Source organism: Gallus gallus, chromosome 1 (assembly GCF_016699485.2).
Source record: "Gallus gallus isolate bGalGal1 chromosome 1, bGalGal1.mat.broiler.GRCg7b, whole genome shotgun sequence".
Lineage (NCBI taxonomy): Eukaryota > Metazoa > Chordata > Aves > Galliformes > Phasianidae > Gallus > Gallus gallus.
The window spans coordinates 167703514-167730392 of NC_052532.1; the positions used below are offsets into that span (position 1 = coordinate 167703514).

Genomic DNA, 26879 nt, shown 5'->3' on the forward strand with positions numbered 1-26879 from the left:
TTGTGAGCTCAGAAAAGGAGCTTTATTTAGTCATTGCAATGTGACCGGCTGTTATCACCTTGATGAAGGAAGGGTTGATGTGAACTGCTGACGATAACTGTTTGCTGCACATCTTGATGCCTTCGTTCCAGTCTTTCACGCAGACAGATGATGATGAAACGCAAGGAGTGATATCACCAGGGCTGAGATAGCCAAAACTATTGCAAAACTGACTCTATTTTGGAGAGCAGGCTCCTCAGCTGAATCTTTTTGGATTGAAGGAAGCGCTCCTCTTCGTTTTCTAACCCTTTCAGTAGGTGACTTGTCTCTGGGTCTTTCAGCTGCAAAGAGAACATTAATGCTGAAGGGAGGCTGTAAGGAAGAGCATCCTTTGTAATAGATTGTAATGACTTTCATGCTCACCCTTGTCCTGGGCTGTCCTTGCCCTCCACACACCCTTGGAGCACGCTAACCCTATGGGAGATGGTCCTCTGGGATGGGAGATGGTCCTCCTATGGGAGTGTATGCCCAGGGGACCGAGGGGCTAAACTCCATGGGGAACTGGGAACTGGGAGATGGGGATGCACAGCTGTGGGCTGAGACAGTTGCTGGCACTGAGAGCCCTGGTAATGCAGCATTTCCACCCCCAGAGAAGGGTCAGAGGGTGGGAAATCTGAGTGGCATCGAATACCAAAGGATTTCTGTTCCTGTCCCCAGATGCTTGTTTCACGTTAAGTGAAATGCTGTTAAGATAAAATCAGGAGCATTGTGTTTGTATTGACATTTAATACAAATGTTTTGAAAAGAAATAGCATTTCAAAATGAATTTGTGAGATGAGCTGTTCTCGCCCTTCAGTGGCAGCATTTCAATCTTATCTAAATGCTTCCCCGAAGTGGAATTTCATTAAGATACACACAGGCAGGAAATTTGCTTTGGAATGAAACGATGACTTTTCCACCTGAAATCTGTGGGCAGCGCCCCGGCAGGATGTGGTGTATCTCAGGTGGGCCACTCCGTGCTGCTGCTGCTCTCCCAGCAGCCAAAGGACAGGGCCTGGCTGGGCACATCCAACACATCAAGCACTCACCTTGAGCCGGGCCCCCACGTTAAAGTGGATGCAGTTGTTGTGGCTCACAAACCACAGGTGAATTTTATCCTGAGTCACAATTTTAAGGGTGAGGTGGCCGTTCAGTTTCGTGGTGATGGGCTGGAAAGGAGGGCTGTGGACGTGGTGGCTGAGGTCGTGCCAATTCCAGTGCTTCTGCCTCTCCCCTGCTTGGTCAAAGCAGATCCCAGTGCAAGGGCTCAGGATGGTCCTGGGGACAGACATTGGGTGGATTCAGAGACAACAGCGTCTGCCTCCCAAATGCCATCGCCTTCAGCTCTTGGACAAAACTCAATGCAAGAGTCAATGATGAGTGTTGGTGTTCCCATAATAGTTGTCCTACGGAATAAGCCCACTGCAGAAACTATCCTGCCCCAGGGTGACCAGCGAGCCCTTGAAAGGCAAGGAAAATATTGGGGTGAAGCATGGGCTGCCCATCTTCCCGTCGTACTTCTACATCTTCTGAGAGTTACTGGGCACTCTCATTTCCATTGCTCTAACAATGTTTATACTAAAACTAAGTGCCCTGCACATGGCTGGGCATGTTTGTATGTGTGGCAGGGCATGGGAAATGGCCCTGCTGAAGAACAAAGGAGAGAGAAACGTGCTGAGTGTGGGGAAAGCAGCCCGTGTTTACAACATCCAGACCCACATCAATACTCCTCATCTTGTGACAGCCCTGGGAGCTGGAGCCCCCCAGACGTAGCATTTGGGCCATGTGTGTCCCTGGGGGAGATGTGCCTCGGCCAAGGGGTGGGTGATGCTTTGGGATCAGCACTGAGCTGTGAAGCCTGGCTGCTATGTGATGGATGAGAGGCCGATGTGTCTGCAGGCAAGCGGTGGGGCTGCAGTGCTCTAATGGACGTGTTATTACAGAAGCTATTCAGAATGATTTGTAATAGCTGGTTAGACATTTAATACAGCCATTCATTAGTCCCAGTGCAGGGAGGACTCGTGAAATTGAGCTGGGATTTACTGATTCCTGCAGTTCCCAGCTTTTTAGAGGGAAACTTTGGAAACTGGGGGCGGGACTGCCAAAAACTAGAACACGATGGCTCAGACACCAGCAACTTTCACTGAAAGCCTTTGGTCATCTCGTATTATCAATAAGCCTGCAAGAAATCAGTCATCTAAGTCATTCTTTGCAGTGAAGAGCACTCACTGGAAATGAAAAACAAACCAAAAGCAACACTGACATCAAGCTCACTGGCTTCAGGTATTGCAATGTCCCCTTGCATGCAAATAACAACACTGTGATTTTCTTGCATGGCCACCCAGTGCTCCATGAGAAGCCAGGGAAGGGGATGCATGCTCATCCCTGGGCTGAGCCATCAGCAAGGCGCTGCGGCCTACCAGGCCTGCACCTACCTGGGGCGTCTATTGGGGTGGAAGCTGACCCCGTGGCCACGGCTCCCGAAGGCTGCCTGAATCCGTGGGTGTTTGTTGTCCTCCAGGATGACATAGGTGAACTGTGCTTCCACAGTGAATGCGACCAGGATGGCTATGTTGCCTGACGGGTAGCTGAGAGGTGGTTAAGGAAAGATAAGCCCAACAGAAACCCATAGAAAGCATGGTTTGTGTGAAAAACATTGTGGGGCACTGGGGGGGGAGAAATAACTCATGCCTCTGCCACCCACCCTTCAAGCAGCCAACCTGAGGGCTACTGGCTCTGTAGACTGTATTTCTATAGAGAAGTGGCATTGACCCCCACAGGTTGTGTAGCCAAATGACTTATGCAGCCCAAAATGAGGTGCAGTGGCCTTCAGTTGTGCCAGGAGAAGTTCAGATTGCATATTAGGAAAATTCTCAGAAAGAATGGTGTTGCAGTGGCACAGGCTGCCCACGGAGGTGGTGGAGTCACCATCAATATATGTGTAGATATGGCACTGAGGGACGTGGTTATTGGTGGGCATGGTGGGGGTGGGCTGGTGGTTGGACTAGGTATCTTGGAGGTCTTTTCCAACTGTAGTGATTCTGTGGTTCTATAAAAACACAGAGGCAAGCTACTCCAAGGGAGGAGAGCCACAGTGGTCCACTCAGAGATAGGACGCACCCGTGTTGGCTCATCTACGTGAGCTGGATACTAAACCTGACCACTTCCATCTGGGAAAAGGAGATAAAACGTCTGTCCATTAGGATAGCATCTCCTCACAGGGCTGGGAGAGCGGCAGAGCTGCAGGAGCAAAACCAGAGCAATGAGAGACAGGTGGGTGCAGGGGAGCATTGGAGGGGTCTGCAGGACGTGGATGCTCCACACCATGCCTTCCTCTCTCTGTGCCCACGCCAACCCCAAGCCATCACACGCTGTGCTTTCCACCTAGCCTTCATTTGTTTGTTGGTTTACTCTTTAATTAAGCCCCCTAAAATAACTAAGGGAAACCCATCCATCAGTCCTGTGTTTTTGTGTTTCATGTGCAAAGCTCAGCTCTTTTTGATTTTATGTCATTAGCCTCTCTCTGATGATATAATTTGCCAGGAGCCCTCTTTCCATTAGACACACGAGTAATTTACCCAGCAGCATCCTGACAAGTGAAGTAAAAACATCTCTTTGCTGAAAGCTTAGCTCTAAGCATTGCAAGGGAGCTGGGTTTGGTGCTTTCTAACGGGAATAAGGAGCCTGGAAGAACAGAGAGCAGCTTGTTTTGGTTGACAAGGGGAAGCGGAGTGAGTTTGCTGCTCCCTTTTAACATCATCATTCAAAGCAGCAGCTGACTGCCAGGTGCAGAAAGGAGCCTTGCTCAGATTTTGTCTCTCACTGGGGTTTGAGGGACTGCTCCACGGCAGTTCCCATTTGGTACCCAAGAAGGAACTCATTTCAGCTGCAGCCCTCATTAATAACCCGAAGGTGCACGCTTTGGCTCTGCAAACCAGCTAAGGATTACTGCTTGGTTGTAAGGGATGGAGGGGAACAGGAAAGCAACAAGCCGGCAATCTTGCACCTGCTTTCATTTTTCAGGCTTTTTATGAGGCTAAAAAGACAGGCAGTCCTAGGCAGGAGGATTTGCTGCCCCTATATTTCAGGAGGAGAGAGCAATATAATGCACTTCTATGTTGAAAATAAAAAAGCCAACAAAACCACTGGCTGTGTGATAAATCACAGGTAGTTTTCTGATATGCCTGCAGAAACTGCAGAAGCACTTTGGTTTGGGGAGGAGAGGAGAAGCAGAGGGGGCTGAGCTGGGGGTGGGGACAGAGCCCCTGAAACGTGCTTTTACCACTCTCCCAAAAATCAGCTCTCTGATCCTTAATCATCTTTCTTTTGGTCACATTCAGCCTGATTTTCCAGAGAGAGCTGCCACGTGAGCACCCTGCCCCACTGCTTGCTGGACACAGCAGTGATGCCCTTACCGATGGACTAAATGCTTGCTGGACCATGTAAACCTTTTGCCTTTGTGATTAAATTGTTGGCCTGCTGCTTGACCTGGGTCCAGGAGCATTCCTAGCTGAGGAGTCCAGATCCATCCCCACCTGGCAGTTTGGGAAGGGCAGCCTGGTTTGGAGATTAAGAGGGATGGACAGTACGAAGCTAAGCAGAGCAGGGCCTGAGGTTTCAACAGAGGTACAGATGGTGGCATTCAGGCTTCAAGCTGCACAGCATGCTTGGTAAGTAAAACATTTACACATGGGTATCATCCCAGTAAAACCCTGGGGATGCCTGACTCAGCTTTGCAACCCATCCATGAACACCTGATTAGGTCCATCTTTCAACAGCCACAAGCACGTAGGTCCCATCAGTGTAGTGCACTCACGGGTAAACATCTCACAGGGCCTGAAGGAATGGCATGGAGCTGTGTCAGGGGAGGAGCAGGTGGGTTTTTAGGGAAAGGTTCTGCACCAGAGGGCGGTGGGCATGGAACAGCCTGCCCAGGGCAGTGGTCATAGCTCTGAGATTGTCAGGGTTCAAGAAGTGTTTGGGCAACACTTTTGGACATACGCTCAAATTTTGGAATGGTTCTGGTTGGAGCAAGGGGTTGGACTTGATGATCTTTATAGGTCCCTTCCAGTTTAGGTTATTCCATGATTTTGCTGAATTAGGGTCTTCTCCATATCTCATAATGATATCTAAACACGCTTGGCTGGAGCAGGCCCAACAGTGTATTCTATAAACCCCACCTGAAAAGCAACATGAAGAGCTCCAACTCTACACCCACCCTTATGTGCTCTGCAACAAAATCCATGTCCATCTCGAACAGGCCTTCTGGAGGTGCCAGCATTGGTTGGTCAGCCTTAGGCCTTATGGTGTAGTCGCTGGGTTTTGAGAGTCTGAAAGAGACACTGTTCCCTGGAAAAAAAATGTGTAGGAGGTTGGTGTTGAGGAAAATATGATGTAGCTCTGTTTCTCCAAGCTTTCTGACTTGAGTTATTTGGAATGGAGAGGGAAGGGAGGGAGGGACTGAGGAGTTTTTGTGTTTTCAGCTTTGTCTGAGGAGAAACAAGTGGGAAGATCTAGCCTGAATAGGATGGGATAGGCTCTGTGACAACCTGTGTTTTGATGAACTACGAATGCCCCTGGCCACTCCTAGTTAGGATTTTGGCATCTTTTAGTACATAGAAGGCTGCAGTCTCTCCTTTTCTGAGTGCCCTAAAGTTACCATGTACTTCTGGCTCCAAATCGAGCCCAGTGACCACAGCAATTCAAGGTACTCACGGGAAACAATTTTCAAGTACTGCTGAAGGATTTTCCTGTTGTTCTTAAGTCCTCTCTCACTTAACCTGAGATCAAAAAAAGAGAGGTTGACAGTAAGATCAAATTGTTGTTGGTGGTGAGATGCCTCAAGCAGGTTTCCACCAGTGAAATCCCTTGGACCAGAGCAAAAGGAGGTGATGATGGGCCTCCCTCCTCCCACCAGTGTCTGGGGTCTCTCTGGGTTCCTTACTGTTGCAACACCTTCTCCTTGATGCCATTTCGCAACTCAGCTTGTAAATCATCAGCATGGGAAGCAGAGTCCATCTCGTCCTCTGCTTCATCTTCATTCATCAGGTCTTGGATGGCAGCGCTGAATACCTTCTTATAGCTCCTGCAGCAAAAGAGCTGTGGGGTGCAGCACACATCAAGGGTGATGTGGATCCTGGGCAGAACCTGCTTACATGGCAACGTCCCAACGCAGTATGAGTAGACTCACATTTTCCTGTGGTTTTTCCTTCAGATCTGCTACTGTTGGGATTGGTTTTTCAGGAGCACCGCAGAAGGTACACCTTGCAGACTCTTCAGTTTCAGTTGTTTCCTCAAAGATATAAGAAATGAAGTATTAGCTTCATTAGTTTAAAAAAAAAGAAAAAGAAACGGGCTTAAATCTAGGCTGTTCCAATAAAAGCAACCAAACCCACTGTGTTTCATCTATTGCCAGCCCTTGTTTTAACTATATATTTATAGATACATAGATGTATATACTTAGGAAGCTCAGTCTGTATTTTATTACCTATGCTTTCAAACAGGTGTAGTTGTCATGCTTACTCTTCCTTCTTAAGACTTTGATGGAAAATACCAATTGATTTTTATATGGAAATTGAAACATCTTAATTTGACCTTCTTTTAACGTCCCGTGAAGCACTGAGAATGTGGGGGAGCGAAATAAATTTCAAATGAGTATTGGAAAGCAAGTCCTGTCTCCTCTTTAAGAAAAGCCTTGAGAGAATACATTAATAGAACAAGACGTGCTCAGGTTTTTTAGGGGAACTTCAAGGGAAAAGAGGATGTTTGCATTTTGAAAAGAAAAAAATTGTGTTTGCAGAGCTTTTGTGATGGAAATATTTGTGTTCAGCTCTTCTCTATCGTGGTATTGCTTGAAAGTGACTTAAGAGTAGCTTTAAAGGCCTTTCCCTTTCTGTTGTATTTACAGTAGTTGTCCCAATGCCTTCTACTCCAAGCAGAGATGTCACCTAAGCATTCTGGGTGGCTATTCCTCATCTCTCAGCCCACTGTGATCCAGCAACTGGGTGGGCTGGCCAACAGTATGCACTGTGGTGGCAACAGCACCAATGAAAGAGACCCATCTCTTTTTGCACTCTGTGTGTCTTAGCGCAGCCCAAAAGACACTTTGTGTCCCAGTCACTGACATTTCTCTTCCTGACCTTGTCAAACAAGACCTGGTTTTTGGATGGTCAAGCCTAAATCTTATAAGGCAGGGAGCCTCTGCCCTTTTGAGTGATGCTCAGCCTGACTCTTTTACCTACAAACAGCAGTGGCATCACTCCATCCTCTTGCCCTCAACCAGGTTGCCCTGGGGAGAAGGACATGTCTCTCATTGTTCACGCAGAGGCCCCTGGCACCCCTCCCATCTGGGTTCTGCTCCTGAGAAAAAAAAGCCCACCAAACTGCCAAAAAATGCACGTCACAGTAACTTGTGGTTCCTTGTACTGGTCCACTGCTGGGCCTCACCTGGGCTGTGCACTGGGCAGCTGCCATCCCATTATCCTCCTGCTTTTCTGGGCTGGCTGGTGATTCCTCCTCTGACTCCGGCCTTGGACTTCTGTAAGCAGGCTCAGCAGGCTCACACGCAGCTTTTTACAAGGAAGAACTGCTGTTTAAGTGGCATTCATTAGCAGCTCACAGATTTCTGTGCAGCAGTTTTCTCAAAGGAAGGCTTTGCTAACCATTGCTTCCCTTGCTCAGAGAAGCTGTGGGTGCCCCATCCCTGGAGGTGCTCAAGGCCAGGCTGGATGGGGCCCTGGGCAGCCTGAGGTGGTGGGGAGCACTGCCCACAGCATTGGGGTTGGAACTGAGAGGGCTTTAGTGTCTTTTCCAACTCAAGCTGTTCTATGATTCTAAGATTCCGTCTCCTCTCCCCAGGCCCAAGGTTGTTTGTATTCCTATTTGTGCCAAAGCTTGGCTTCAACAGGAAAAAGGGCGACCACCAGGTCTTCTGGTGGTCCCATGCAGTCTGGAGGAGGGCAAACACACATCCCAGCAAGTAGCATCACTCCTACATCTATTCATGCAACAAGGAGAGGGAGATGTGCCACTTAGCCACGCCACTGTCTGTGCCCAGAAACACCATATGATCCCTCATGACATCTAAAGAGCTTGAAAGAACTGCATTGCTTCCCCCTCCTTGGGACCTGACACTTCACATCTCCGAGAGGAGGCTGATCTGCTGGCATAAACACTGCCCCATGTTTTCAAACCATTCAAAACTAATTTCAAAATAGAGGTGAGTAGAGAGAGGAGAATGTTGCTGGTGATGTTCAGGGTGTTTGAGGCAACGAGATGACTGTGAAGAGTCACAGAAAGATCCTTGTGGCACTGAATAAAAGGGTAATAAAAATCACAGATGAAATCTGATGTAGATAAATGTAAAGTGATGCGCATGGGAAAAGACAATCCTAGCTTTACATACAAAATAATGGGCTCCAAGGCGGCTATTTCCACGTGGGAATGAAATCTTCAGGTTATAATAGATAGCTCTATGCAAATGTCAGCTCAGTGCTCAGTAGCAATCAAAAAAAAAAAAAAAAAAAAAGCAAACAGAAAGCTAGGAATTATTAGGGGTAGAGAGAAAAACAGAGGAAGTCATTATGCTGCTGTATAAATCCATGGGCTCCCATCTCCTGAATACTACTGCGCAGCCCTGATTCACCAATCTCAAATATGATATAGAAGAAATAGAAAAGCTACAGAGAAAGGCAATTGAGGATGATCAAAGGCATAAAAAAGCCTCCATTCAGGGAATGACTGAATAGATTAAGACATTTTATCTTGGAAGAAAAATGACTGAAGATAAAATACGACCAAGTTTTGTATTGGGAAGAGTGGTGTGACTGGAGAGCAGCAGTTCGCATCATTCAGAACTCTTCAGAAGTAAAGAAGCATCACCAGACACAACTATCAAGTGGTATGTTCAAAATAAACAGAGATTTTTCCATTGCAGTGCTCCTCGACATGAGATGGGGTACACGTTTAGCGTTCCCATTGGTTCAGTAGGCTGTAAACTGGTAGATGGGAGAAGAATCCATCGTGAGCTGTCATTAGTGGGCATGGTGGGGATGGGCTGATGGTTGAACTAAGTGATCTTAGAGATATTTTCCAACATTGATGATTCTACAATTCTATGATTCACAGTAGGGCTCAGAACCTCAATGACAGAACCTCCTTTACTCTTCCGTCCCTCTGCACATCCAAAAACTCGTGCCTTAACTCTTTCCCAGCTGACAGATGCGAGCCCTGAGCCTCACACTGCGCTTTGTCTCCAGCTAGAAATGAGAATGAGAGATGGTAGCTATTACAAGGTAATCATGCCCCGGGGGAAATTACTGAGCTCAAGTATCTATGCTTCCCAGACCATGGTAATCTCCTCGCACTCAGTTAGCCATTGGCGAAGCTTGTCAAGGCAGGCTGGCTTGTCACTCTCAGCATTTAGCAGCCTGCCCTACTTCTGGAGCTGGCTGCATTGTCCAAACATCCTTGTGTTGACATTGCATGCTCAGTAATGTGGAGATGAGGCTTATTTTCTGAATATCTACCATTTTCACCTGTAAACACTAATCTAAAGCAAACGTAAGGCCGAATTCTATTCATATCGACACCTGTGCAATTTTGCAGCAGCTCCAAAGGACTAATGATGATATACATTGAAATGGGAGGGCAATCAGACACCTGTCTGTTCAATTGATCTTCAGGAGAGGTAGCACAAAGAGCTCCATTACACACACTGAAAAAAATAGACTGATTGCAAATGTTATGGGGAAAAACCAAACAGCAACAGTATTTCTTGATCTCTAGATTTCCAATAGGTAGGAGTCCCTGCTGTGTTAGGCTCTCTACAAAGATGAAGGCAGAGTCCAGAATGAGGATTGCAATCTGCAAGTGGGTGAGAGGAGAAAACCCCTCTTCCTCTTCCTCTTCCTCTTCCTCTTCCTCTTCCTCTTCCTCTTCCTCTTCCTCTTCCTCTTCCTCTTCCTCTTCCTCTTCCTCTTCCTCTTCCTCTTCCTCTTCCTCTTCCTCTTCCTCCTCCTCCTCCTCCTCCTCCTCCTCCTCCTCCTCCTCCTCCTCCTCCTCTTCTTCCTTCTCCTCCTCCTCCTCCTTCTCCTCCTCCCTCTCCCCCTCCCTCTTCCTCCTCTTTGTTCTCCTCCTCTTCCTCCCTTCTTATGGCCACCTCTTATCATTCACTTCTTCTCAATGGGCTGGCCCTATCCCATTGACACTAGAGAGCTTACTTAGCCATGGAAAGGCTAAAACCTAAATAATATTTATTGATTGATTTGTATATGTGCATCATACATTACATATTTTCACGTTACAAATATTAATTATTTATGTATTGTTATAAAAATAAAATGAATAAATAAAAGCTGGGCACCCTGTAGCCCCACACCTTGTGTCTGGCCTGCCCTTACTGGCTCAGGTTCCTAACTCCCTTGATTGCCTTATTTTAATGTTGTTGTGCTGAATAATACATATTTCTTGTGAAGAAAAGCAAGTATTTCTGTGCAGGGGGAACTTGGCAGCTTGGAATACTGAGCAGCATCTTCTTCAAAGCAGTGGGATTCAACCTGGTAATCAACGCTATTAGCATTAAAAGGAACTGTCTAAATGTCAAGCCGGTTCAATAAATAAGCACTAATACACTTAGAAATGGGGAATTAAAAGTTTCACTGCTAATTATGTTTCTTATTTTGGATTTTCTGTCAATTCTAGCTCTTCCATTCAAATGAGACAATCATTTTCTGCCAAGACAAAGGAAATGAGGTGGTCTGAAAGTCAAGAGTGGGCAAAATTGTTCATACATAGCAGAGAGTTAAGGTGGATCACTGTCCCTCTCACCACCCTTAGAAGAGCTGTACAGTCAGTGGACTCTTCCATTGGCAGTGTTCCCTCCTGGGCCACCGATCATCAGGAACACACCTGAGAGACATCCCCCATGACGAATCTAATTGCCTTTTGCCTATAGCAACATCTGACCCCATGTCACCTCAGCAGAAGCCAGCCTGAATGGTCTCATTTTCTACAAGCAGATGAAACACAAGTTCTGATACCTTTTAGTCCCATCAGAGCTGGGAAACACCAACAGATACTTCAGGCTTATGTAGGACTTGGCCTTATCTGTGACTGCAAAGCCACAGAGTGGTGATGGGGAACCCCAAGAGCCCATGTGTGGTTTGGTCTTCTGAAATATGAAGGCATAGGATAGTATTTTCAAATACTGTGTATATATGGCACTGAGGGACATGGTTAGTGGGCATGGTGGGGATGGGGTGGTGGTTGGACTAGATGGTGATGTTAGTGGTCTTTTCCAACCTGAATGACTCTATGATTCTATTCTATGATTCTATGATCACTTGGGGTATGGGGAAGAGGGTGGTGTGCTGGGCTTGTGGGATGGCTGAATCCTGTAGCAGCAGCAGGGAGGGCTGAATCCATCCATGGGAGGACAACAGAGGGAGGATGGGCTCCTCTCATGAGCCAAAGGTGTATAGCATGTGGCGCAGGAGGTGGGCAGAAAAAGCAGCGGGTGCAGTTTGCTGGAGGCACATTTCACAGCAAGCATAGAAATGAGCTGTGGGTTTAACAACCAACTCCACTCCTCAGGACCCAGCCACCTGCAGCGCTGCCTGGATGGAAGCGGCTCAGCTACGCCTGGTGCTTTGATGCAGTAATGACACATAACTGATACTGATGGCAAAGGCTAATCCTCTCTGCCCTGTAATGTCCCCAGTCAATCATGCAATATTCTGTTATTGGAAAAACTCATTTTTGCCCCTCCGATGGTAATCACTGTGTGCCCTGAAGCACAAGCCTTGATAGCCTGCGTAATTTGCAACCTAGCTAAGTGTAACTGCAGATGTTAATCCTATTTATATAAATGCCTGACAAGCAAAAGTAGCGATGGAGGGATGAGCTGCAGGGTGGGGGAAGTCTTCCAGGCATCCTCCTGCAGATTTCAAGCTGCTGCACCCCACTGATAGGAGACAGAGAGTTCGGGGTGGGGAAAGAGGAGAGCCCAGGCAGCAGCTCTGCCTTTGTGCCCTGTGGTTTGCTCAGCGCTGGATTCTGGAGCAGAACTCACGGGGAGCATGTTTCTGCTCCAGGCAGCCATGCCTTACCCAGTGACTGCAGGAATACGCAGCAAAGCCAGTGGGACTGTTGTGAAAACAAACAAAGAACAAAAAACAAAACAAAACAAAAAACAAAATCACAAAATAAGATTCTCCTCTTGCTGCTCTTTCCCCTTTCCTCCCCAGTGGAAGTGCTTTTATCCAGTTAGAAAGGAAGGATGTTGCTGTCCCAGGTCCTTCCTTCATAGCCCCTCAAGACTGCAGGTGCCCAGATAGAAGAAGAAAAGAGGGATTACCTCTCCTGTTATATTTTACCACCAAGAATTCAATGAGCAACAAGGAATAAGACTGAATACACTGCTTGGCAGGAAAATGTCAAAGCAAAGTGACCCATGATGGCAAAAAGAAGCCTTCAGATGGGTTGGTCACCTTTATGAGCAAAACGATTTTTCACTTAGCTGGGATTTTCAAAAGGCCATCAACAGTGGCAGGTGGGAATCTCAAACACTCAGGCTGATCTCATGACTGTTGTGATTAAGCAAAAGATCACACCGTACCTTGCTCACAGCGCTCTGATGGGCTGTTTTCCTCTCCCTCCTCTGTTCTTGCCTCTTCCTCCCTTTCAGCTGGCCTCTCACTCACTTCTGCTTCAGAGAAAAACTCATTTTCCCCAGAGAGCATCTCCACATCTGGAGGGAAGAGCAGAAATTCCTGGAGTGTGAAGACATGGTGTCATTGTGATCTCCATAAGAAAGAATATGAATATCAACTACCTATCTGTCATTGCCCCCCTCTACACCATGCCATCTCCTGGCCATGAGCACGGTCTGCAGATTCCTTTGCTGAAGACACCACGTGGGAGGGAAGTGTCAAAGGTTGGGTGTTAGGAAAAAATTATTCTCAAGAAGAGCGGTGAGGCACTGAGACAGGCTGCTCAGGGAGGTGGTGGAGTCACCATCCCTGGAGGTGCTCAAGAACTATGTGGATGCGGCACTGAGGGACGCGGTTGATGGGCATGGTGGGGACAGTTGGGACTAGATGATCCTTGTGGTCTTTTCCAACATGAATGATTCCGTGATTTTGTGAAAGCAAAGTAACCATTGTAGGTCCTGGGAGGATGCAACCAAAGGAGGAATGACACAGTGACACAACTAGTTGGTCACTTATGAAAGGTATGGACATCACCTTTCATAGAATCATAGAATCATAGAATCATAGAATCATAGAATCATAGAATCATAGAATCATAGAATCATAGAATCATAGAATCACAGAATGGCCTGAGTTGAAAAGGACCACAATGATCATTGAGTTTCAACCCCCCTGCTATGTGCAGGGTTGCCAACCACCAGACCAGGCTGCCCAGAGCCACATCCAGCCTGGCCTTGAATGCCTCCAGGGATGGGGCATCCACAACCTCCTTGGGCAACCTGTTCCAGTGCGTCACCACCCTCTGAGTGAAAAACTTCCTCCTTTCCTCACCTTGCTGGGTGTAATGAGACTTGAATAAATTAAATCTTGCATTTTGAGTGAACTGTGCCCTTAAGTAATGCTTACCTTCTCTACTGAGCAATTGCTCGGTATGGAAAACACCCTGCTAACTGTGTGATGCACACCTGTACCATGCAAGGAAGGGTTATGCCTTCAGAGAGGCACCAAATCTACTCCCATTGTGTATGGATTCCTCAAAGCTTGCATCAGTGCTGGTATCTGTGCACCCGACCACTTGCCTGGTTCACTAAGGAGCGGGAGGAAGGGGGTCACTGCTTTGTAATTGCAGGAAGCCACCATTTTTAGGAAATACTGCCTTCTGGTGAAATCTGGCAAATTGATTCTCTGGGGCCTCACAGAAGCGAAAGGTTTAATGCAGGGAAGCCAGGGCCCTGTGGGAGATCTGCCCGCCGGTGTCCCATCAGGACAGGAGGGATCCCAGTGCCAAGAAGGATGTCCCTTCCTTCCCTCCTCTCCCAGCAGCCCCATAACATCCAAAACTGCCCTCCCACCATATTACAGCTCACATCACCTCTGTCCTGTGGGATTGCCACATTTCCATTGCCATAGGAACCCCCACCATGCTGAGAGCCCCACTTGCTGTGGTTGCAGGGCCCAAGGACAGCAGTGAGTGGGACAGGCAGAGGATGGCAACGTTTTTAATTGCGTCCATTTATATAGATGGAAATGGACAGGTGATCATTTGGATATATTTCCTGCTTTCTTTTGGACCTGAGAAAGAGCTGTTGCAGCCAAAACCACATTTTCCACGCCACCTGTATACTACAATTGGTCTAATAAAAATGAATTTCATTTGCCTACAAAAATCACCGTTCTGGGCACTTAATACCCAAGCAACATGCTGTTTTCTATTCCTGGCTTCCTTTAAATGGACAGGTCTTGCTGCTCGTCGGAGTGAATGCACAAGACACATGTTAGAGCCAACTGAGCACTGCTGTAGGAGCCTCCACATGATGGTTTTCTAGGCTCGATTCTCCATGCACTTAAATTGATTTTATGGTCATGGTACTCCTGGGACACCGTGGCAGCTGCTTCAGGTTTTCACCAGTTTAAGCAAGATTAAATTGGGATGCACATGCCAGCAAGCAGCACTTGCTGCCGTCTGTGGTCCTTCAGCATCTCTGACACTGCATGCAGGCAGAAGTTTGGTCTGAAAAAGGTTTAAAACCAGAATCTACACAACTTCTGTGGGCTGCTCCTGCCACACACAGCCTCAGAGCTATTCTTCTCCTCTCCTATTACTGAAACAGCCTAAACATCATGTTTTAGTTATAAAGTGAGTTTAGTGGGTGGAAGGGTGGGAGGGGAAGGGGGATTAAATTTACTGCTTCTGTGACTACAGATCTGAAATAAATCTCCGATTCAATGATAGATCAATAACACTGAGATTGGGTTTAAATTATTAATAAACTATGAGAAACGAGGATAATTATTCTATGAGTCACAGCTCTCTAATGCACTGCACATTTTTTTTCCCCGAGACATCTGCATTGAAGCACAACCTGCCTATCTCTTGGCAGAAGGCTGTAGCCAAGAAGTGAATGCCTTTTGTTTTGCAGGCTAAGCATTTAGCAAGCCCTCGTGGCTGAGACAACCTGGTGACAGCGCAGTGCTCCTCTCACAGACCTGCATGTAGACCAGGAGCCCCTAAAACATTCAGGGGCCTGGTGTGCCCCTGGTCCTCAGCTCTTGAACATCCTTGAGTGTCTGGATGGCTGACATGGAGGTGTTTCATGAGACAAAAAGGAGACGCTGAACTTGGGTGGCTGCAGAGGCCATCTGGTTGGTGGCAGTCAGGATGGGGACAACCTCTGTCTGCAGGAGGCAGGGAGGAGAGGAACAGGTTCTGGCAGCCTGCAATGGCAGCCACCATTCAGCTCCACTTCAGTTTCAAGTGAAGCTCACCTCACTCCCTCTCTTGGTGCAATGAGAGCGTTCACCAGCCCAAGGAGGCCAGTGAAGACCAAGAAAACTAGAATATTTCCCCATGCTGGGTGAGGAACATCTCTGTCAGCTGAGCCAAGCCATGTGGACAAAGCGTGGGCTGGAGAACGTCAGGCTGGGTGGTGCTCTGAGCGGCCTGATCTAGCCATAGGCATGCCAGTTCATCGTGGGGAATTTGGATTAGATGGCCTTTAAGGGTCCCTTTTAACTGAAAAGATTCAGTGATTTGATGAAACTGAGCATCCTGGACACCTTCCTGCATCAGCAGGTGGTGGCATCTCAGCTCCTAAGCACCGCAACTGGTGGCGGAACAGAGGGCAAACCTGACAGACTCGGAGCTTAGCACTGATACCATCCCCTTATGGGGATTTCCTTGGCTCACAGCTTTTCCCTGTGCCTCAGCAGACTGGAAGGGGCTGTGCAGGCTCAGAGCGCTCACTCCTGCTGGTGCCCATCAGCTGCTGTGCCGAGCGTGGCCCTGCTTCACCCCGAGCTCTCACCGGTACGTGAAACCTCTAATAATGAAGAGAACCGAACAAAGCTGGATCTGAGGAAAAACACCACGAGGCTTTCTGTGCCTTAATGACAGAAAGGGAACAGAACTTAGGATATCAGTAATGAGAGGCATTTATCATTGTCAAAGTGCTTCAACTGAATCAGAATGCCCCCGAACAAAACCCACTTATGAATAACTATTTTTTTTTCTTTTTTTTTTTTTTCTTTTTCTTTTTTTAAGTAAAATGATACCAGAAAAGCCACTTTCCAAAGCAAACCCACAGTTCTGAGTACTTGGGACACTGGGAAGGTCTGCGTCAAATGAACTCACCATCCTCCTTGTCGGCCAGGGAGGATGAGTAGCTCCACTCTGACTGGGTCATCTCATCTTCTATGTCATGCCTCCTGCCACTGTCATTGCAAAGAGGTGACACCAGGTGGGATGATGGCAGGGGAAGGCTGCTCTGGGGCTTAGATGACGTTTCCTAGCAGTGACCCTTGGTAGCATCATTTTGGGCAGGTAACACTATCATAGAATCACAGAATCATAGAATCATAGCATGGCCTGAGTTGAAAAGGACCACAATGATCATCCAGTTTCAACCCCCCTGCTACGTGCAGGGTCGCCAACCACCAGACCAGGCTGCCCAGAGCCACATCCAGCCTGGCCTTGAATGCCTCCAGGGATGGGGCATCCACAGCCTCCTTGGGCAACCTGTTTCAGTGCGTCACCACCCTCTGGGTGAAAAACTTCTTCCTAATATCCAACCTAAACCTCCTCTGTCTCAGTTTAAAACCATTCCCCCTTGCCCTATCACTATCCACTACTCCTGAAATCCTTGCTTTGCTCCATCTCATCCTGCATGGTTCTACAACCGGCATCAGACTGGCACAGTTTATCATGCAACATGGCACTGGGGCTGTGTTGGAACCAGCTGGGGGTGGGAAGCAGTACTTTTCCCTCATCACAGCATGTCCAGCACAAATGGTGCTTTCCAGAAACCCTCCCACTCTCTTTTTTTCCTAAAGCTGCTTGTCAAGGCATGAAATCATTCTGAGCCTACGATGCACAGCAATCAAGGTGTCTGTGCAATGCAGGGAGAATGTTGTGATTGCCTCTGATCTACCAATTCAGAGATGCCTGTAGCCTCAGAAAATGGAAAAAAGCATAGGAAAAAAAATAGGGTTTTTTTTTTTTGCTGAACAAACTGTGGCTGGGGACCTACTTGATCTGATTCAGGGAAGGAGGGAAGAGGTTTTGATAACTTTGTTTGTCTGTATTAGTAATTCAAGGATGCTGTTACACACCACTGCTTGCTCATTAGTGACCTATGAATTTTAAAGGCTTTTGGGCACAGCGCCTGTGGGTGAAAACCTCAAGGGATTTTGGGGAACAGCAATGTTCAGGTGCCTCCATCTCTCTCCTCCCTGAAATGTCACCACTTTGTCTTTTCATGTGTGGGGCCGAAGGCCACCTTGGAAACCCCTGTCCTAATTCCTCTTCATATTGCAACGGTGAATTTATAACTCTACAAGGACAAAGCCCTACGGTGTGCTTATGCAGCGACACAGCCGACCTTCCCTTAGATCATTATATTTATTTTATATATTTAGGATGAGATGTGATGGTCTTAAGTTGCAACTGAGAAGGTTCCAGTTGGATACTAGGAAACACTTCTTCTCAGAAAGGGTGGTGAGGCAGTGTCACAGGCTGCCCAGGGAGGTGGTGGAGTCACGGTCCCTGGAGGTGTTCCAGAACTGTGTGGATGTGGCACTGAGGGACGTGGTTAGTGGGCACGGTGGGGATGAGTTGATGGTTGGGCTTGGTGATCATAGTGGTCTTTTCCAATCTTCTTGATTCTATGACTCTATGTTTCTATATTCATTTTTCCTTGCTCCCAAGCACATGTTGCAATGTCATCTGGGAAAAGACCTAAACAAGCCTAAGAATGTGAGGACAGAGGACAAACCCAACACCAAGAGTGATGATACTTACTTCACTTATAATACTAAAAAAACTCTACAGAGGCCATCAGTGCCCCTCTGAATACCCCCAAACATTGAGGGGTCCAACAACAACCTCTGGTCTGGATGTCATAGTTTATTAAGAGGAAAGACAAAGCAGCGGCTGTCGGGCTGTGGGCAATGCAGGCACCCCATGAATTTCCCCCGTTTGGTGTTCCTGCTGCCAGCCCACGTACAGCATAAATACAGCCTCACCCAGCTGTGTGATGCAGAAAAATGCTACCAATTATTGTCCTTACTTGGATTCCTTTGGCTTAGAGCCAGTGGGATGAGCTGATGGAGAGTTTATCGCCTGTGCTGGAGAGGAGAGAAAAAGGTTTATTTTAAGAAGAAATATTCTTTTTGTGTTGAACAGCAGGGTTTTTCTTTCTTTCTTATACTTTTTTTCTTTCTTTCTTTCTCTTTTTTGCCTTGAGATTTCTGGCCATTTCATTATTTTGTATTTCAAATAAAACCTCCCCACCTTAACAAGGAACATTTTTCCCCATTGCTTTTAATGGTATAATAAATTGCAGGCAAGCCAAGAAAAAGCTCCCAAAAATTGAGCCTTAAAATGTGGCTGGCAATGGAGGGCAGACTTTGTAGAGGAAGAGACAAGAATTACAAGCTAATTCACTTTGCCTTCCCTGCAGGTTTCTTCTTGCAAGCAACTAGATGCAGTGCCAAAATGCTAAGTGGTGATATTTCCAAAAAGTCAGGGAAGCACAGAATTGGGGCAGGCATTTGCAGAAGGTGGTGGGAGAGGAGAGGACCTCCGTGCATGTGGAGGTCAGGGGAAAGGATATCAACACAGATGTTTGAGGACGGCAAGAGGTGCTGATGCAGTGCAGTGGGGAGGAATAAGGAGTGTGGAGAAAGAGACATGACTCATGCAGGTGGACTGCATGATCATAGCGTGCTCAAAGAAGAAATAAGGAAGAAGGCTAATCTTTCCTCTATGAAGCTTTCTCAAGAGAAGAACAAGTTGCCCCAGTCTCTGTTGCAGAAAGCCAGGCCCGCCCTAAGTAAGGCAGTGGTTGTTGTTCCCCATGAATGATGCATGGTGATTCCCCAGTGGGGTACCCAGGTTAGCTGTCATGGGTCCCTTCCTCACCTTCTCCCTTGAGACAGTTGTGACTCTGACCTGCACACAGCCATAGATGTTTCCTTGTGTCCTAAGGCTTTTTTTTTTTCTCTTTCTGTGGATTAACCACATTTCTATCTCTCTTACCAGCCTCCAAACACTGGTTGGTTTACTTAATGAGCCATAAAATATTACTGAAGTCAGGGTATACGGGAAAAAGGAACCTGTAAACATAGCTGGAGGTATCTAAGAAGAGACAGTTGTATGATACACATTTGCTGGCATATACATGCAGCAGAGCAAATCTGGTTGCTCCAGGCAAGTTGGTTCATGGCATTTGACTTTGAATACCTTGTTTCCCAAGACAGATGGATGGGTTTTCCAGCTGCATGTAGAACAGCACCTTCTGTTTGTGACAAGCTTCCAAGGCTGGGGCTCCAGTCTGTGTGCTGGTGCTCCTTGCCTTTGCCCTCACAGCTCACAACCATTGCCCAAAACAAACCAGCCCAGTGGCCACAACACAGTAGTCCTCACTGGCTGGGCAGGCACATGTCTATCCCCAAATGGTGAGGCATTGGAACATCCTGCCCAGGTGGAATCACCATTCCTGGAGGTGTTCAAGCACTGTGTAGATGTGGCACTGAGGGACATGGTGAGTGGGCATGGTGGGGTTGGGCTGATGGTTGGAGTAGGTTATCTTAGTGGCCTTTTCCAATCTTAATGATTTTATGATTCTAAGACCCAGCACCATTCCAAGTGCCCATGCATAGCACTCATGTTTTCCGTATGCAAACAGAAACTAAGGGAAGACCAAGGATAGCTGCCTTGCCTCCAACAGGTTGCTGTTAATGTTACCTGTTAATAGCTTATCTTTCCTTGAAATAACTGCATAGCTGTTCCGGGAGGCTTCTCTGCTGTTTTCTTTCTGTTTTGCTGGAAAGGATGAGGGGGCTCCTTCAGGTTCTTCATCCCAGACAAGGTCTGTGCTGGTTTCCCCAGTTTCCTCATTGCAGGAGAGAGCAATATTACTCTGCTTGATATAATCTCGTATTCTCTTCTTATGGAAGGCTTCCTTAGAAGTTGTGTACTCCTCTTCCAGCCTTTTCACGTTTTCCTCTGTGAGAGCAGAGCTGGAATCTGATGGAACAGTCCCAGGCGAAAATATTTTTGGTGGGGACTGGTTACTGCCAGACCCTGACAGCTTGCATCCATTAGACATATCTGCAATGCATTAAGGAGATGAGGCTCTTCAGCAACAGGCAAAGTCAATTCATCATTCTGGTAACAAAGAAAGAGAGAAGAGAGAAATCCCATTAGTCATTTGCTCCTGACGGGCGTATTGATTGATGTAGTTAAAATGTTCACACTAAGATAACCTTATTAGATTGAAAATCACTTTCTTTTAGAGGGGATCTACTAGGCTCCGATTCAACAAAGCACTTAAACAAATACTTGATGTTAAAGACAGGCCGAAGTCCCGTTGGTGGGATTTTGTTTAAACAGATTCCACCTACCTCTTAAACGCCGAAGCTCAAGACATCTAAAGAAGCCCAAACAGACTTCAGAATGCCTGCCTGTGCTCAGAGAGGCAACCAGATACCTCATGTCGTAACATACAATGGCACCCTCGTCCCCACTAAGGCTGCACTGAAGACTGCATCAGTGATTTCATTATTAACCCAGTTTGCTTTGGCTGTAAAGTGCTGTATGGCTGAAACTCACCGTATGCAGGCTGGAACAGAGAGCATTTTATATTCATTACCAGTGCTCAGAAAAATTATTCTAGACATTTTATGCTATGCGTTCGTGAAGAAAAAAAAAATAACCACAACAAAAATATACAGTAGAATCTATTGAATCTATTTAATTGGTCTTGCTGGTGGCCCTCTGACCACGCCAATTAAATGAAGACAAACAAAAGCAGCTCTCAGAGGACTCGCAGTGAATGAACCCAGGGTAAATAACTGCACAATTCTTGTTATTGCATTATTCTGTACAGTTGTGTGTCTGAGACATAAACTAGTTATAAAAAGTGACTCGCCCTGCTGTTTGCAATATCTGGTTAATTGTGTCTGCATCTTCCCTTCATCCACTGGGCCTGTTTAATGTCAAAAGAGAAAGGAGGGAATAATAAGGTTAGCATGGCAGCACTCGTGTTTTGCAACCTCCCCTCCTATCCCTAGCCCACCCCTCCCTTCCAGTTCCCATTGGACGTGGTGGTCCTCCGCTATGAATGACTGCAGATCAAGACAGCTGTTTCCATCTGTTTTACAGAGGCAGGCCCACAACAGGATGTCAGCTTTGGGCCACTCATCTGGATTATCTTCTGACTAGGCAGCCCTCTCTGTCTGCTTGGGGAGAGTGGTCTCTGGCAGCACACACAGAGGGGACCATTCAATATCTGGGGACCTTCCAATACTTGAAGGGAGGGGGAATGGCTGTTTATGAGGGTGGATAGTGATAGGACAAGGGGGAATGGTTTTAAACTGAGACAGGGGAGGTTTAGGTTAGATATTAGGAAGTTTTTCACCCAGAGGGTGGTGACGCACTGGAACAGTTTGCCCAAGGAGGCTGTGGATGCCCCATCCCTGGAGGCATTCAAGGCCAGGCTGGATGTGGCTCTGGGCAGCCTGGTCTGGTGGTTGGCGACCCTGCACATAGCAGGGGGGCTGAAACTCGGTGATTATTGTGGTCCTTTTCAACCCAGGCCATTCTATAATTCTATGATTCAATTGGGCCTGCTTCTCGGCTCTTGCCTGGCCTTCTCTCGTGGGAATTATGTCAGGAAATACATCTCAGAGGGCCCTGGAGGTGGCTCTGGAAGGCCACTGTGTGGGCACCTGGTGCAGATCACTGACTCTGGTCTCCTACATTTGCCTTTCAAAGATGTGATCTTTGCATAGTAAAGACTGAGACTTGCTGGTTAGTAGGTATCAATACACAAGGCTGACCTAGTTTAGTTTCTTTATAAAAGTGATGAACAGAATCAAGTCAAGTGCTACAGAGAGGCACTTGTATAGGGTATCAATACTTTTCCATTTATCAATTGAGCTTATATGTCTCATTGGAAGAAATCACTAAGTTGATCAGACAAAAGCTATCTTCCCTAGCAGTCTGATGGTTCACATTCATGTCTGTCTTTAATTTTCCTCCTGTCCCTCTCTCAGGACAGTTTTCATTGCTCGTCTGGTAATTTCCTTCTGATTCAGGATATCTGAAAAGCAGTATCAAAGACCGAGGAAGATCCAAAAGATTTCTCTTTTAGTACTGTTTGAACTGGGCTAGGTGCCTACATCTAGATTTTAAAGCACCTAGATTTATCAGTGGCAGCCAAACACTACATCTTTCATTGTTGGGACAGAAGATATCTCATTATCATACTGTCCAATTATATTGATTTTTTAACTCCCTAGAGAACTAGCTTTCCTGGAAAGGTCTGCCATTTCTGCATTTTATGATCATTTCTATTGTTATTTTTGATTTGTTATTTTGAGATTGCCTCTTAACCATACTTTACAACACTTACAGTACTCTGTCATTGCACAGAAGTGCTCCTGGTGTTCAGAGGGAACTTCCTGTGCTCCAGTTTGTGCCCACTGCTGATGTCTCACTCACTCGTCTGGTTGGCACTTCCTTCAAACCAGCATTAACATCATTTCCCCACTCTCATGTCACTTCATTTGCCTTGGATAGCAATACATGGACTTGGCTACTCTCATAGAGAACTCTGGGGCAATCCAGTGCTGTTTTCACAGTGTCTGCTTGGGAGGGTTGTCCTTGCCCTGTGTCTGTGCAGATGCTTCTCCTCATCTCTGGCCAGCTACCACGTTTCACCGAGGTCGGTCCCCATGCACCATTACCTCTGAACACTGGCTGCCATCCTGAATGCTTCCTCTCCCAAGAATGTTTAAAAGGCTATTTTGTCTATTCTTAGCAAAGTCTGCATACCTTCTCTACAACCTTACAACATAGGGAAGCGGAATTAGTCTAAGCTCAGCTGGACCAAGCACATCTCAAAAGAGAAAGCTGTCAACATGTGGCTTTCTTCTTCTGCCTGGCTCTGTGCAGGAGAAGTGGAGCCCAGTGGCAGGGCCTGTTCTTTTAAAACACAGCTTGTTTGTGTTTCCTTATCACCCTCCCCATCCTGAATCTCCATCAAGCAAATGAGAAAAATGAGCTTATACAGCAAGTATGGAGAAACAGAATCAAAGACTCATTGTGGTTGGAAAAGACCTCTAAGATCTCTAGTCCAACCGTCAGTGCATCCCCACCATGCCCGCTAACCACGTCCCTCAGTGCCACATCCACACGGTTCTTGAACACCTCCAGGGACGGTGACTCCACCACCTTCCTGGGCAGCCTGTGCCACTGCCTCACTGTTCTTTTTGAGAAGAGATTTTTCCATCTATCCAACCCCTAAAAGAACTCTTCTTCCAGTCGTGGGGAATGAGTTACTTCAAATGGGCTTGTTCACCCTGTGTTGCTCTACCTAAAGCTATATGGCTAATTCTTTGATAATCTTATATCTAGGGGGGGTAAAGCCTTCAGGACAGATCCTCTTGGTCTCTGTGTTCATACTGTAACTAGCAGGCTGAGCTCTAACTCTCATGGGGATGTTCCTGATGAGTAGTATCAATCACGGTAGTTTCTAGAAGACCCTCTCCTTGAACTTGGCTCATCAAAGCTGCACAACTAACAGATCAGCAGTTTCACCTCCATCGGAAGAAATGCAGCACTTGAATGTTCGTGTTGAACTTTTCCAGGAAACTGAAGAGGATCAAATGAGGCATTTTACTGAATTCTAAAGAGGGTTGTTTTTTTTCTTCGTGTTCGTGAGTGCTTGCTTTCATCAAATGAAATGTTTGAAACAAAAAGCCCATGGCAAATTAGAGGGATGACATGCCACGTTTTGAAAGTGCCAAATATAAAGATCTCTGCTTTGGAACTCGGCCTCTCTCTATGCATCATGAGCTATTCTAGGATTTTGATATTAAACCATCAAATTTTTCACTTGACCTGATACGTGCTTTCCTTACAAAACTCCATCTTTTTTGCAAAATGCAAATAAATGTTTTCCCAGTCTCACTAAATGCCATCACACAAAGAAGAGGGATCTTGCTTCTGTTAGCTCAGAGTTCGTGGGACCAATATTAAATAGTAAAATAAGTCACATCAGAATTACATGCTTAAAATCTAATAGATTACTGTAAGCTGCCCATTACAGTGCCACTGGAGGTCGTCCACTAAATGTTCACAAACACATCTGCAGCACAGTAACACATCTCTTCCAAAGCCCTGTCTGTCCATGACATCAGAGCTCTCCATAAAAAGCAAGTGAATTTAAAGCCACATTTATTGGCTAATTTCCTCTGTGAGGCTTCACGTTTTCTATAGCTCTTCTGTTCTCATAATAATATGCTAGTCAGAATATTTGAATCTTGGAAAAACAAAACACAGCTGAAGGAGCTGGAAGGCTAAGGGCTTGGGAAGCAATTTCCTCCAATTCATCAGAAGACAAAGGGAAAGGGATAATTTTGTTCCTGTTAATAAAAGCTGAATTGCTTTGCTGGCACAGTCGCCCTCAAATTTCATTTGTTCTTGCTTTTGTGCTCCACTTCAACCACAGCCCTGTGACTATGGTCCTTGAATTGAAGTTTTTCTTGCACTGGGTGCAAGGACCAGGAAAACACTGACCAGTGCTTCTGTTGACGTGACCCAGCATGCCTGGGCAGGCTCTGCAAACACATCATTAGAGATGATGCCTTCCCTACAAGGTCTATGTCCCCTCCCTGGAAGCATTCAAGGCCAGGCTGGATGGGGCTCTGAGCAACCTGGTCTAGTGGGAGGTGTCCCTGCCTATAGCAGGGGGTTGGAACTAGGTGATCTTAAACGTCCCTTCCAACCCAAACTATTCAGTGATTCTACAAATGATCATCCAAGAGGAAACTGTATTATTTGTATTGCTGTAGCTCCCTGGTCAGCAGCAGAAGGTACAGAATTGAATGACATCAAATGTGGATTAAACTTCACTCCATACTGAGAAATGTCAACTAAATTAATTCCAATTGTAAGCTTCCAGCGCATATCCCAAAAGGACTGCTATGAACACAAGGTTAGAGAGGCTTTCATATGCAGACATGAAGCGGGGATTTCCACTCTGCAGTGGGTCTGGAGAGAATACTGGGTAAATATGAGCTTGGTCAGCCTTTGCTTTCTTTTACTATTTCAGTATTTGTGTTTGCAGAGGGAATCTTATCGGGGAATCTTTCTACTTTCCTTGTACAATATACATACATGTTTAAAAGATACATATATGTTAAAGTACTCATTAGCTTTAATTACGGAACAAGCCCATTAAAAAGGGGCAGAACGCTTCACACATTTTTACCACTGCAGTTGTGCCCATACAAGAACTCCGAGTTCTGCATTACAGCTGTTTCTCTTGCACAGAAAACCATCTCCTAAACTAACACCATCTCGCACTGTTGAAGACATTTGGAGAGCAATCAGTTGCTGTAAGTCACACAGAAAAATCTTGAGCGGGCTCCTCTAGAGCAGCCCTTGTGCCTATGGCACCCTGTATGTCCTTGGGATGGGACACACAACGCAGTTCATGAGTATTCTTCAGCCAGTTCAGCAGGATAGCAATTACACAACAGAGTAAAACAGAACAGCGCACGTTGTAAATCGTGGTCATTAGTGTTATTCTGGGGTCTGTGTCACAAGAGACACAAGAAGCCAGATGAAGTGAGGCTGTCTGACTGCACAGAAATCCCTCAATAAAGCTGTTCTGCAAGAGAGAGGATTAGTCCAGCAGTGCCGTGGGAGATTTGCAGTGATGGGCTCCAGGTAACGTGGAGCTGAGGTTATTGCTATCTGCAGCTTTGATTTCTAGCACTGCAGTGTGTTGCAGGTAGAAATGTTTTGTGCAAGGCCTGGTCCTCTCATTCACAAGGTCTTCTGCTGGTGGTTTTACCAGAGTCCCTCCTGCTTCACTCTGAGCAGTGCTGCCTCTTGCCCTGCCCTCAGCAGAAGCCAAATGTTTTAGGAGAGATCACGGTGCCATTTCTTACAGGTGCCAAACAATGCATAATTAATCCATGCCCAATTAATCCATGCCCTAAAAACTACCCACTGCTCTAAGCAGCCTGTGAACTGCCAGGAGATGCTGTGAAATGAGATCCCCTGTAAAGCTGTGCTGTCCCCATGAGTCATTTGTAGGATCTGCCAGCCCCAGTGTGTCACCTGGCTTCAGTTCTTGCCACGACCACATTTGGGAGGAAGACAACCGATTACTTTTTTGTTTGCTTGTTTGCTTTTGAGGTATGTTCTAGTACATAATTAATCCTATATTTCAGCTCTGACTCTGGGGGAGGTGGGGGGGGGGGTGAAGGGAGAGGTCATCTCTGCGTATCTCCCCCTCTCCCATCACCCACTTGTACCTGCCTGCAGGGATTTGGTTTTCATCACCCAGGCAAAAAGGGAAAATGGGAGAAGAGCAACAAAAATGGAATCTACAAGGAAACATTGAGGAAACTGTAAAGCAACATCTGACAGTCATGTCTGGCCAACCCATGTAGATTCCTTCCAGTAAAAACGTGGAAGACAGCTTTACCTTTCTGGGCAGGAGTATCCAGGAGAGCAGGAAAGGAGACCACCCTACCCAAGGCCAACAAGGGCAGGCAGAGACCTGGTGGTGGTGAGATGACCAGGACACCCTCCTGGCCACTGCTGTCCCAAGGGTTTGTGGACTCCTTCCTCTT

General features: G+C 46.6%; 1 protein-coding gene across 1 annotated transcript; it reads right to left on the minus strand.

Annotated features, from left to right (window-relative positions):
- On the minus strand, positions 1-26879 carry ERICH6B (glutamate rich 6B). The gene is made up of 12 exons (XM_417042.8): positions 26732-26879; positions 19972-20394; positions 12635-12766; positions 7465-7586; positions 6209-6310; positions 5963-6117; positions 5734-5798; positions 5237-5367; positions 3170-3258; positions 2454-2606; positions 1068-1296; positions 1-320 (listed from the first exon to the last, which is right to left on the minus strand). The coding sequence occupies exons 2-12, from the start codon at positions 20333-20335 to the stop codon at positions 198-200; spliced, it is 1665 nt and encodes a 554-aa protein (XP_417042.4). The 5' UTR covers positions 20336-20394; positions 26732-26879; the 3' UTR covers positions 1-197.

Coding starts and splice junctions, on each gene's coding strand:
- ERICH6B (XM_417042.8), bottom strand. CDS start 20,335: ATGTCTAATGGATGCAAGCTGTCAGGGTCTGGCAGTAACCAGTCCCCA. Junction 7,587..12,634: donor ATCAGAGCGCTGTGAGCAAG/GTACGGTGTGAT, acceptor CCTTGTAAAAAG/CTGCGTGTGAGCCTGCTGAG. Junction 1,297..2,453: donor CACCCCAATAGACGCCCCAG/GTAGGTGCAGGC, acceptor GTCTGTCCCCAG/GACCATCCTGAGCCCTTGCA.